General features: G+C 37.2%; 1 protein-coding gene across 6 annotated transcripts in view; it reads left to right on the top strand.

Moving 5' to 3' along the window:
* scube3 (signal peptide, CUB domain, EGF-like 3) overlaps positions 1–13,656 on the top strand; it is a 115,789-nt gene that overhangs the window by 95,266 nt on the left and 6,867 nt on the right. For all 6 annotated transcript variants that reach the window (XM_082145543.1, XM_082145545.1, XM_082145542.1 and 3 more), the window contains 9 exons: positions 4,112–4,234; positions 4,461–4,577; positions 4,676–4,771; positions 6,371–6,487; positions 8,001–8,159; positions 9,405–9,608; positions 10,587–10,748; positions 11,206–11,373; positions 12,364–12,525. In XM_082145543.1, coding sequence (XP_082001669.1) covers positions 4,112–4,234; positions 4,461–4,577; positions 4,676–4,771; positions 6,371–6,487; positions 8,001–8,159; positions 9,405–9,608; positions 10,587–10,748; positions 11,206–11,373; positions 12,364–12,525 — 1,308 coding nt within the window. The remainder of the gene's footprint in view (positions 1–4,111; positions 4,235–4,460; positions 4,578–4,675; positions 4,772–6,370; positions 6,488–8,000; positions 8,160–9,404; positions 9,609–10,586; positions 10,749–11,205; positions 11,374–12,363; positions 12,526–13,656) is intronic.

Below are 13,656 nucleotides of genomic sequence, written 5' to 3'. Positions count from 1 at the left end.
GCCTAGCTGTATCATTTCTCCAGATACTGCCCTCTGTAACCGGTAGGCGTGGCTTGGGCGTGTCCTCGTAGGGAAGCGAAGCAAGTGCATTCTGGGAGTCGTTGTCTTTCATCCACATGAGCCAAAAATACATTTTCTGGCTTTTCTCAGTCTAGAAGGCACCAACTTCTAAAATAATTTCACATTTCTACTACATAAATGACCCAATTTAAATACACATTCATCTTTCCAGCGGTGAAATATCCCTTTAACATAGTTAAATATCCCCAGACCATCACTCCATTTGTCTGATGACAGTCAGAATGACAGCTGTTAACACGATAACTTTTTGTTTTGATGAACACAATGTACATATTCACCTCAGAGTACGTGGATTGTATTTTATGCCGCGTTTTGTTCATTTTGATTTCTCACAACTTGTGTGCTTTTTATGAGCGAGTCGGGGTGAACTGTGACTTCAGGAAACAAGACTTAATATCTTAAGTCATTTTGCTTCTCAAGTAAATGTATCTTGATTTAAGAATTTTACTGGAAATCATGGCAAAAAAATATTAAGTATACGAAAATCCTTTTTTTTTGTGTGTAAATAACCAATTTCAGATAAAGCCAGTGTTAAATGGCAAGCAGAATCAAACCGTGGCTATCATGTGAGATGGTTTGCTCTTGTCTAAGTGTGTGACTCTGGGCTGCACCAGTGCACTTGTTTCAGGGTTGATTAAGCAGATGAGGACAGCTCATTTAGTGATATATGTGTCTTACTATTGTTGAGATGACCAGAAATAATGAATGTTTCACTCCGTTAGCTTTTAGATAACACCTAGATTAATGAAGCGCTCTCTTTTGTCTACAGAGAATGGTCCCATTGACGGCTTATCTGCTGGGAAATAGATGTTAAAGATTTCCATATTATGTCCTTTTTCAGTCTTGGTTTTATTTTTGGCTCTACTAGAATAGTGTGCTTGAATGTTCAAAAACACATTATTTTTCCCATATTCTCAATTGACCTTTCGCAAAGACTACTTCCCCTTTAGTTACTGTTGCTATGTCCGACAAGCGACGCCGCTCTCACACACACCATGTTCTCACGTAGTGAATATTACATCGCGGAGCAGAGAGGACACTGACAACACACTGACAGACAGGACAGACCAGGTCACTTGTGATATGAGACAAAGTCTCAACTTTCAAATTTTGAATTTTTTTTACGAAATTTAAACAATAAATAGCGTTTTGTGACTCTTTAATGTGTCTGACGGATCGCTGTAGAGCCTCAGTTAAAGCTGCTCGTGAACCGATCATCTCTTCCTTCTAGTTCATTTATAGCATCAAATAAACATGAAAAAAAACATAAGAAAGAATTTTGTTTTAACCGCGGAAAAACGTCAGTACACTCGTTAATCTACTAACCCTCCTGACTGCTTTGTCGGACAAAAATGGCAGATTCGGCGGATGGCGGATTATGATTGGTCAGATCGCCTGTCAATCAAACTCCCTGCGAACGGTCAATTGTTGCAGCTCCTCTCTTCCCAGTCTGTCAGTAACGCTCTGTTTAGTTCCTGTCTCTATGAAGCCCCTCCTTCTGAAAAGCACACTGTGCTCTGATTGGTCGGCTGGATCAGTGTGTTGTGATTGGTCAAGCTCTTCGAGCGTGTTTGGGAAATGTCCCGCCCCTTTCAATAACCGCCAGTTTCAACACACTACTAACTAACTCAATCAGCCCCGCCCCTTTATTCTGCGTATTCATTATTTAAATGAGGAATATTGTGACGTGTTCATTCCCGGAAGAAACTCAAGACTACAATGGAGGCGTTTCAGGGCGTTCAGAAACACTGACACTGATATAGAGAAGAACACTGATATAGACTACACACTAAAGAAAGTTGAACACGTTAAAAAGCACAATATGTCCCGTTTAAAGCTGCAACAGACTTTAGTTCAGAATTGATTGTTGCAGATTTTACAGTAATAGTACACGATCAGTATATTCTGGTTTTAGTCTTTCTCCATTGCAGTAGATGTGAGCTGGACTGGAAATAGTGTTACCAAGAAGGCCACCTGCCCTAAAAGGGACTTTTTAGCTATAGAAGTGTCAGCACAATGTTGATTTTCTCTTCCCCTGTCCCCCTTCCTCGATCTTTAAATTAATGAAGGCTCGGGCTCCAGACAGGGAAAGGAAATAAGAAAGTGAAAGGTTTAGCCTGGAGCCGGTTCAAATCTGATGGGGAATAAGAGATCGACAAAGAGAAGGGAAACCAGACTAGCCTAGCAAGCAATCTCTTTATTTCTTCAAGAAACTCTCGCACTCCCACTTTTCAGAAAGCAAATCTGTCGAAACACACCTTTTCTCTCTGACTCTGTTTCTAATACACTCCATTCAACTTTTTTTCCTCTCATTTGCCTTTGGATTTCTGGGGATTTTTTTTCGGCTGCTGGTTTTGTTCCGGTGTTGGGATGTAATTTAATACTGTAAGAGTTTATTAGAGTATGTTTTACAAGAAAATACTATTTCAGTTTTTCTACTTTAAAATGTCACTTTAATTCAAAGTTACACCCTGTTTCTTTGTAATTACTTTCTGTAAAGCAATTTCTGAGTGAAAATTGCTAAAGCCAACTTGTCAGATTTCTTTTTATCTTAGCCTTTAGTCCAGAGGTGCATCCCAATTCACGTACTTATTATTAACCTTTGTTTAACCTTTATTATGCACTATTTTGTGGAGTTTTGTAGTATAAAAAGTACTTTAAAAAGTGCACTTTAAATGTCTAGATGATGCTCTTAATTTACCAAAAATAAATTAATAAATAAAAAATGTAAAATATAAATAAATTATGGGATGTTACATTCATATATGGTTGACGTTTACATAGTGCATAGTTTAATTGATTTATAGTGTGTCATTTAGCACATCTGTTAGATCATCTGTTAGATCAGACCATGCCTGTCTGATTAGTCACACTGGAAATGGAAGGTCAAATGGAGTGCAATGCATTGTGGGATACAGTGTGGGTTGCTCTGGTTGTATACTGCAGTAGTTTATCCAGAGAGTCTGTGCACACAGTAAATCCAGTTGAATGCCCATATTTTCCTTTAAATCAATCAATCAATCATTTATTTGTAAAGTAAGAACAAAGATAGTCGAAAATTGGGCTAAACAACACCATATAAGTTCTGGCATTCAACAGCACTGCACATTCGCCATACAGGGGGAAAAGTCATAACACAAATACATGTATTTAAATGCTTACATCTGCTTCATTTAGACTGTATTATAAGCCTTCTCAAAGAGATATGTTTTTAGTTTTTGCAATTCATTCATTATTGTTCTAACAAATGGCCTTTATAACAAAGACCAGGGGCCGGTTTCACAAGGATAGACTTTGACTATTTCTTAGATATAATAGTCAGACTTCAGATAGACATCTAAATCAGACCGTTGCACAAAGCACTTAAGACTCTGACTATCTTAAGTAGGACTACACACTGCAATGCATTCTGGGTAAAATAAGACACTTTTCAAAACAAAAAACATGGCGGATCGAGTAAGCGCATTCATCCGCTCAGTGCAGTTTACCCCAGCGGAAGATATGTGTTTGTTGGAGGAGTATAACAGTTACAAGGACATTTTACTTGGGAAAATTAGCGGAGAATGTAGTAACAAGAAGAAATTTTTAATTTGGAAAAAGATTGCTACGACAGCTAACAGCGTTAATCCGACCGTTGAGCGGAGCGTTAAAGACGTACAGAAAAGATACAAAAACATGGTACAAGATGCCAAAAAATTAATATTTAAGAGGAAATATTCCCTTCTCATAGCTCTCTCCATAACGTCGTCAGCAAACCACAAATTATGAGCCATTTTCCCTTTTCTTTTGGCTGTCTGTAATGTAACTGATTGTTACTGCTGGTTGCCAAGGTAACACAGAGTCTTAGACCTAAGTTAGCCAGGGGTTATGGTGTCTCATTTTTTTGGTCTAAACTAAGTCAGTCTTTATTTTTGTGAAACAGTCTAACGTGCATTAGACTAGTCTATGAGCAAATGTCTAACACTATAGACCGGTCTAAAATAGCTTTGTGAAACCGGCCCCAGATATTTGTAATTGTTTTGTTTTATAGATATCGATGAGTGCAGCATTAACCGGGGCGGCTGTAAATTCGGATGCGTGAACACTCTGGGGAGTTACGAGTGTACCTGTCCTCCTGGATACAAACTGCTCTGGAACAGGAAGGACTGTGTCGGTATGTGGACAAGAGTGCCACCTAGAGGCCATTCAGATCCCACTAGGACATAAGTGAACTCTTCGGGTTCAGATGCAAATGCCAAAGAGTGCTTTCAGTTGTCATAAATATGTCAATTCCTTGTCTTTGCAAAAATGATTGGACCAATGAGATGTTTTAATGCATACTAATACAGGACAAATACAATGTTATTAAGTCAAACCTGTAGTTTCTGCACATCATACAGAGCTGGTGAAATGTGCGTCCAGTCTGGTGTCCCCCAAAGCCACCCTCACTTGCAGTAAGACGGGGAAAAAAGAAAGCTGCTCTCTCACATGTGCGTCCAAAGCACATTATCTATCAGGTACACACCAATATCCCCCCCAAAAAACACTTCAGTTTAACCACATAACACACTTGACCATTCAACTCTAATGCCAATTTTGGTTTTACGTTTCACAGAATCAGACAGCAGTTATTCTGTCAGCTGTGGAATACCCATCCTGCGAGGTAAATCCCAGAGCAGATTAAACGCAAGCAACATCCACACCTGCATAGGTAAGATCATACACACGTCCTCTGAACACCTTCTTGGTCATTGGTTATTAATGGTCCGCATATTTGGTGTCTCATTGTATTTCCTTTTTAACAGTATACTGTAGGAACCCATACAGGTGATCCCATTTTTGTTGTAAATACTGTTATAGAAACTGGTAAATATATAAGCTATGTGTGTATCAATAACTATAAATCAACATTTGGCCATAAACTAGCTAGCTCCTGCTGAGTATCAGCTTGTGTTTTGTGTTTTTGTTGTTTTTCATCCATCTGTCTATTTTGAGATTTTGGGCTGTTCGGCTTTTCATAACATGTTGTTTCAGGCTAGTGGAAAGAAAACATTAAAAATACACGTTAAGTGTTTATATTATTGCACTTTATCTATATGCGGCTGCCGGCTGTAGATTTTAATTACAATACACATCTTTAAAGGGTTAAAAAAAATTCTCCAATTAAGCAGAATAAATCAAATATGCACTAAACTTTATATTCTGTATTCTGAAGGTTTTTACTGACGGGCTTGTTCATTCGCCTCATTTTATACAACATTTTAATCCTAAAAACATGGTGAAAATGTTTAGTTTTTTTTCTGTCTGTTCACAGTGTTTTTTGATTTATGGAGTGATAAAAAGATATATCCAAAATTCCCTCAGTAAAAACCTTTAACTCTAATATGTCAATCAAATGAAACAAGAATTTTGAACCTGGCTTTATCCAGTGTTCAGATTTTGTTCTGGAATTTGATGCAAATTAGACATTTTTTAAAATGTAAAAATAACTCTTAATGTTATTAACCAACTGGAAAAGTATGGTGATATTATTAGTTAATTTGTTTAGCCTATTCATCTGTGGTGTGGCTAAACTTGCAACACTGTTTTTTACACCTGTTCTGGTGTAAAAAAAAAGTTATTTGTCTGATTAGTTGTTTTTAATGGTAATAAATAAAAATCACAGTCAAAGGGTATTTTTAGATATCCTTATGGTAATGGCTGCCACATTTAAAATGAATAAAAAATCAAACAAATCATTAACTCATCTCCTGTTGTTAAGTCAACATTTTCTAAATGTTAAGCACCTCAATTTCACTGATCATTTGCTGAAAAGGAGGGAAAAAAAGTCATTTTCTAAAACATTCAGGCCCTATTTTTGTATTTTGTTGAAAGTGCCAGCGAACAGAACCTGGAAACCGATGAGACGTTTCTTTTGAACAGCTGCAGCCAATGATTCTGAGAAACATAATGACAGATACATCACAGCTATCCAATTACATGATCACTTGATGCGCTTGGCAAATTAGAAACTTGTTTACCATGCCTGATGTTTGTTTTGATGTCAGACTCGTTTCACATTAGGATGCCTGTCACGGCACACTATAATCTCAAATTGCTGTTCCTCATAAGTGTTCAGAGTGAGCATGAAGCTAACATGAATCTGCTTCAAATGTTCAAAGACCACAAACAGCCGGTTTTATTCCTCCAGTCAAACATGTCTAATGTAGCGAGCCAGCAGCTGTGAATGAATGTAGTTAGCTAGTAGTTGTCAGGAAGGGCTTTATGAATCATGTTGAGCTGTGTGTCAAAGCCTCTTTGTTTGGTTTAGAGACTCAGGCTCCTCCAGTGAAGCAGACGGCATCCTTTCGGATCAAGAACGCCAAATGCTACCTGCACCCGAAGCATAAGGGGAGAGCAGAGGACAACGGCAGACAGATCGGGCCAGGTCAGAGGTCATAGGGCCCAGGAAATGAAGGGTACCATATCATTTTGATGGTCCCTGTAGTGGAATAAGGTTTTAGTAGAGGGAGTTGCATTCTTGTTTTGCTACATAAACAATGAAAATTAAAGAGATAGTTTGCCAAAAATGAAAATTCTGAAAACTCACCCTTGTGTCGCTTCTAAACCAGTAAGACTTTCGTAAGATCTTCGAAACACAAATTAAGATATAAAAAGTCCAGGTGACCAAAACGTAAAAGGTTATAAGCAAAAAGTTATCTTAAAATGAATTGAATTGAGTGGTATGATCCAGGTCTTGTAAAAAGTCTTGTCATTTTATATTATGAACCATTTTAATTTAGGCTTTTATTTGCATCTAAACAATAATCAACACGCATACATACACAAGCCTCATTGTTTTCATGCATCACAAAAGATGCATTTACTTGAGAAGCAAAATTACATTAGGCAAGGCAAGTGTATTTATATAGCACATGTCATACACAATGGCAATTCAAAGTGCTTTACATAGAGAGGAATAAAAATAATCACAAAATAAAAGCAAGAAAAATTAAAACAGTTATTCAAAATGCTTTACATGGAAAGGAATAAAAATATCACACTATGGCCTTTGCATAGAAAATAAGCACAAAATAAAAGCAAGAAAAATTAAAACAGTTATAAAAGGAATTAAAAGAGATAAATGATACAGTTATAAAATTAATAAGAGTAAAACTAATTAAAGTAGTAAAAAGATGATACATAGAATAAACTTCTCATCTTCTCAGCAAAACACTGGTGTATCTTACTTTGCATATAGTTTTACTCTGACACTGTGTCTGTGGTGTTTATTCGGCGCGCCTACAGTAAGAATTCCATTGGATGTCTCCGATGGACCCGATTTTCCCCTAAAATCGGACAGGAGGAGCTCTAGGACTGACCTCGGGTTCACTGCCCCATCAGTCCGCACCCCAAAAAAACCTTAAAAAAAAACAACTAAAAAGACAAAAATAAACATTAGATACATTTTCTGATGCATCAAAATTAAATGATGTATAACAAGAATAAAATGTCTGCTAACGGGATTAGAAAAATAAACTTGTTTTCCCTTTAAATCACTGTAAAATGTAATTAGTTGAGTTCACTTAGAAAACTTGTGGAAACTGATTGCCTTAAGTTTAGCAAGTAAATTAGATTAAAAAAAATGATCATTTTTGAGTTGATAAAACTTACTTCCACTTAGTAGATGTGACTAGAGATTACTTAGAAATCTTGAGGACTGGTAATATTATGATCAAAGTCTTATAGGTTTGAAATAACAAGGTGAGTAAATTATGACACTTTTCATTTTTGGGTGAACTATTTCTTTAAATCTCACACATTCTAAATTCCATGCAATATATATAAAAAAAAAAAAACGGTGAATGACTTTGTTGACATAATCTATTACCAATGTCACTCCAAAATGTGAAACACTGACATTTAAATGCCCTTTTTGTGAATAATAACTTGATTTGTAGGTGGTCAACCATGCAACAACTGCCTGGTCACATTTGTTAACCTGAAGTGTGACTCGTCTAAGAAGCCCAAAGGTCGTCGAGCGCGTAACCCGTCAAGCAAAGAGGTCACACGCATCACTCTGGAGCTGGAGGCCGAGGTCAAGCCAGGGGACACCACCGGTGAGTCTCACGTCCTCGCCTAAAATAAACACCTCTGCAAAAAAAATAATATATTTTTGTCTTGTTTTCCAGTACAAATATCTAAACATTCTTAAAGGCACAATATGTAGTTTTTCGCCACTAGAGATCGCCTATTCAAAACAAAGGTGTAGCTTGCAAAATTGAGCAAGGAATTATGGGAGTTGTCGTCTTCCCCTCACAACTGGTGGAAAATTATCTGACGGGACTCGGGCAGAAATAATATTCATAGCTGAGATTTCATTATTTAATGAAAATGATGTTATAACATTCCTCTGTGCGTTCGCTCGGCGGCTGCTATGAGACACTTGTTTCACACCGCACTGAGCTAGATCGATATTAGAATATTATATTAATTAATACTGGATGGCTTGTGTTGCTAAATGGCATGCAATTAATTTCAAAACATATTGTATGATGGAGAAAATGCTGCATTACTGTTCCTAAAAATAAAGCTGTGTCTGATTATGTTATGTTAGGCACTTGACAAAATAGTGTTGTCTCTGAGGCATGGTAAAAACATGGTACTCTGGGAAAATCAAGAAAACAAGCGATTCAAACAATAAGACTAACAGTGTTGAGCTATATAACAATGATTAGTTTTCTGTCTGTAAATGTATCCAAACAGTTGTTCCCTTGTCTAATAAAACAAAAGTCTTTGGTGTTTCCATGGTTTCTGCTAAATAAAAAAAAATCTGAAATCGAGGGTAACACTGGTATGATGTCAGATGGGCGACGCAATGACGTGTCCTGGTTAAAATTGTTTAATTCTCTGGATTTAAACATTTTTGGAAACATCTGGGATAATGTAAGTACACAAGTCAACAAAATATATAACAATGGTTTTTGGAGATTTTAATCCAAAAATCTTATATATTATGCCTTTAAATCAAGATAAATTTACTTGAGAAGCAAAATTACTTAAGATATTAAGTCTTGTTTTCAAAAAAAAAAAAAAAATCTCAGCATTAAGTAACTTTACACTTAAAGCATAATGACACGTAATTTTAATAAATTTTTCAGAAAACAAGACTCACTATCTTCAGTAATTTTCCACCTCAGGTAAATGCATCTTTTATGAAGATTTTTTTATATATATTTGTACTGGAAAACAAGACAAAAACACTGAGGAAGAACATAATTTTTTTTGCAGTGTACCGATAACTGCACAGGATGAACGAAGTGCACTGCATTTTAAGTCATGACGTTCATCTTGTTCTCCTGTAGGGAGCTGTAACATGATGTGTCAAAGGCAGCGCATGGAGCAGCAGATGAAGTCGTACATTAAAGCCCTGAAAAAATCCATTAACCAGGAGCGTTTCCTCATCCGTGTGGCTGGGCTGGAGTACGAGGTCGCGCAGAAGCTCCCGCAGGCGGCACTGAGGCAGGAGAACTGCGGACCGGGCCGAGAGAAAGACAGCGGCCGCTGTGGTAAGAATGGAAGAGTGAGTGGGGCCTGTTATTCATGAACCCCTTGAATAATGCAAGGGCTTCCTATTGCCCAAACAGTAGATCATGGGCCTGCTACGCCAAAGTCATGGGTTTGATTCCCAGGGAATTCAATGTAAATGTATTGAATGCAGAGTTGCATTGGATAAAAGCACTGCCAAATGTATAAATGTAAGGGTGCTATATCATAAAACATCCCAGCAAGCAATTTTGCATTTTAAAGGCGTCTAATAGCCGTCCAAACACAGCCCAGACATAAAAAAACAAGGCTATTAGACACCTTTTAAATGCAAATTTGCTTGCTGGGATACTATCAATAGATAAGAATGAGCAAGAGCATCTACTAGAGATAGAAACTCAAGACTTGCATGGATATTAGGGGTGTAACGATAACCTCATGTCACGATTCGATACATATCACGATACTGAACTCACGAATCACAGGATATTATTGCGATACTGCAACACGCATGATAAAAGGTTCACAAAAAATGTAGTTGTTGATTCAAATGCTAAATTTGGTATTAGTAAATGAATAGGCTTGCTTGTAACCCAACGCACAGGACAAAAGTGACACCGGAATAACTGACTAAAGCAAAGTTTAGCTTATTAGTAAATATTTGCAAGACGAATTTGAGCATTTTGCATTGATCGCTTGAAACTGCAGGGTTTGTTTTATTATTATTATTATTGAACAAAGATTCCAGGGGATACATGCATCACAAAAACAAAAAAAAAGACAGGATAAGAAACTCGAGGTAGAGCAAGGCAATAAAGTACATTTTCAAACAAGATCCAGTAAACAGAGACAATCTACAAAAAAGTAATTCATAAAACATTTAAAGCAATAGAAATTAAACGTACAATACGTGAATCTGAAACTACAGGGTCTTCAGAGTTCAATTTCAAAGTCAATTTCAGCGTCCTCACTGCTGCCCCCTGCTGGCTGCTCTCTCTCAGTCAGATGTTTGCCGGGGTCATACTACCATGGAGAGCAGGAGCGCTGCGTCCACTGCCCACCTGGAACCTTTCAGGAGCGTGAAGGTCAGCTGGCCTGTGACCTTTGCCCTGGAGGAGACCGCCATGGTCCACCAGGGGCCCGCAACATCACGTCATGTGCAGGTGACCAGCCTTAATCCATGTGCCGTATACTTGATAATGGATGTAAATGTGTTAAACTAAAAGTATGTGACATCATATCGTATGATGAATCCACTATTGTAAAACCTTGAAGCAATTTAACTTTGTTCTGTTTCGCTTTCTCTTTTTTACAACAAAAATGAACCATCACTGAACTTGCTTAAGCTGGACTATGATGCTCTTTTCTTCTAGAAACAAACTTTGTTGCATTATTTTCCTGTTATCACTGTGAAGCTGCTTTGAAACAATCTTTATTGTAAAAAGCGCTATATAAATAAAGGTGACTTGACTTGACGCTAGCACCTTTTTCTTAAAAATAGATACAGAATATATTTTAATGGTGATATTTGTGTGTATATTGAGAATGACATCAATCAATGGTATCTGTAATTGTATGATTATACAATAAAGTAAAGAAGTAATTTTTGTCTTTTTATAGGTCAATGTCCACCAGGGTATTTCTCCAGCGATGGGTTCAAGCCCTGTCAGTCGTGTCCCCTGGGAACGTACCAGCCCGACCCAGGACGAACGCTCTGTTTCCCCTGTGGAGGCGGGCTCGGTACCAAAAGAGAGGGCGCCAGCTCCTTCAATGACTGTGAGGTCAAAGGTCAGGCATTTTGACACATTCACATCAAGCTAAACAGTGTGCATAAAAACTACTGTAATATATTCATGATGTTTGGAGCAAAACACGGTGCACAGTTTTTAGTTAAAGAGGTAGGCAATGTTTTTTTATAAACACTTTTTGTTACACAATACAATGAAATGTCCTTGAGTCCGAGCTTGATTCTGTTGTGCTTGTAGTGCATATCACATCAGATGCACACCTTTGCTGGTGAACACAACATACTCATCCCCTTTCCTTTCGATCTTGCGCCCCCTAATGGTCACTATCCTACAGTGTTGTTAACTTATTTTTGTTTCATTGTGTTGTGCACTACTGGGCCACCGTACTCTTCACATTCTGATAGCAGTCAATAATAGAAGTCATCTAACGATTTAAAAAAATACATTTATCTTCTGTAGAAGTCTCGCTAGCTTGCTATTGCTAGCCTCCGAAGTTGCCTACCCTAGCTTTAATATTTGAGTCAAATTTTTTGTTATACATTTATGAGTTTTCTTTTCTTTTCTTTTTTTATATATGTGTATATAGTTATTTATTTATTTTTCAGTTTTGGATCAAGCTAAATTGAAAATGAGAAATGCTGCCTTGGCAAATGAATTTTTTTTTGTATTTTATTATATTGTTGTTTACTAGTTTTTGTTGTTGTTGTTGTTGTTATTAACTATAATAACCCTGGTTAACACAAAATTAATTTGGGGTATGTTTGTGTCTAGATTTGTAAGAGAATTTTTTTTTAGGTTTTACGTTTCATACATACGAGCAATGAATGATTGACTCAAAAAAGCATATAAAACATGCAGAAGTGTTTTCCTCAAGTGTAATAGAGTTCAGATATTGATTAGACCAGAAAAACTGGACAAAGGAAGTCTTACATTTATTAAAATAAGACTCGTAGTCCATGTGTGTGTGAGGGGAAGCTTCATGCTAAATCAGCCCATGTGACATCTGTGTTGTGTGTGTGTGTGTGTGTAGTGTTGTGTTCTCCAGGTCATTATTATAACACCTCAGTTCATCGCTGCATCCGCTGTCCTCATGGAACCTATCAGGCTGAGTTCAGGCAGAATTACTGCATCTCCTGCCCTGGAAACACCACCACAGACTTTGACGGGGCCATCAGCGTCTCTCAATGCAAGAGTGAGTCCGTTCATCCTAAAGCACAAGTGTGGACGTCTTATGAGTCCCTTATCACTATACAAGTTGACTGAAACTCTCGAAGTAAAACCAACAAATGGCATTTTGAGTGAAATTATGTGTTTTGTCATTGGTACCCCAATCAGGCATATTTTTACAGGCATAACTGCAGCATTAGTTAATTTGGTTATAGAATTGAGTAAATTCGGTTATAGAATATGGTTTACTGAACTGTGTATATGCATCACTAAAAGTTGAAGTGTCAACTGAATTTATCTGCGGCCATATATATACTTGTTAAAGGGGCTATAGGTACGAATTTTCATGTGTTAATCGCTTTTTGTATTGTCAATGTGTGAACAGCTTGTAACGAAATTTTAAAACAGAGATTTGCTGGCTGCAGTTCAGTTCAGTTCAGTTCAAGTTTATTGTCATATGCATATTCGTACAGAGTACCACAGCAATGAAATACAATGTGCCTTAGCACTCTCTCAGCACCAATCAATAAATAAGGTAATATAAAAATGTTATTAAATTTAAAACATCAGCTCAAACCTCAACCCTCCTTCCTCTTGCACTATCGTTCAGTAGCCTCTCAACCTGTGGGTAAAAACTGTCCCTAAAACGTGATGTACGCGTTGGGATGCTCTGCAACCGTCTCCCTGATGGGAGTTGGGAGAAGAGACTATGTGCCGGATTGACTAACATCCTGTATAATACCCAATGCCTTCCCAGTGCTCCGTTTCCAATAAATATCCTGGAGCGATTCCAGTGGAACCCCAATAATTTTTTATGCAGTTTTAACCACCTTTGTCAGAAGATTCAATTCACTTGAAGTAGCTCTGCCAAACCACACTGTAATATTACCTGTCAATATACTCTCAATTGTACAGCGGTAAAAAAAAATTAAGTTCTTAGTTACATTTTTTAGTTCACTTAACAGCCACTAAGTGTCACTAATAACAAGGGTTTCTGAATTTTATATAGTCCTTTTAAATTACTATAATTATATATATTGGTCAAAATTCTTACTATCGGTTTACAAATTTGCCAGTTAATATATGAATCCTTAGTTTGTCAAAGTGCTTTAAAGGACACGCATCTATTTGGGCACTTGGACTGATGCTTTGTTGT

This window comes from Leuciscus leuciscus (genome assembly GCF_965113295.1).
Source record: "Leuciscus leuciscus genome assembly, chromosome: 18".
In the NCBI taxonomy this organism is placed as follows: Eukaryota; Metazoa; Chordata; class Actinopteri; order Cypriniformes; family Leuciscidae; genus Leuciscus; species Leuciscus leuciscus.
Note: the sequence above shows the minus strand (reverse complement) of the source record. Positions and strands in the feature narration are given on the sequence as shown.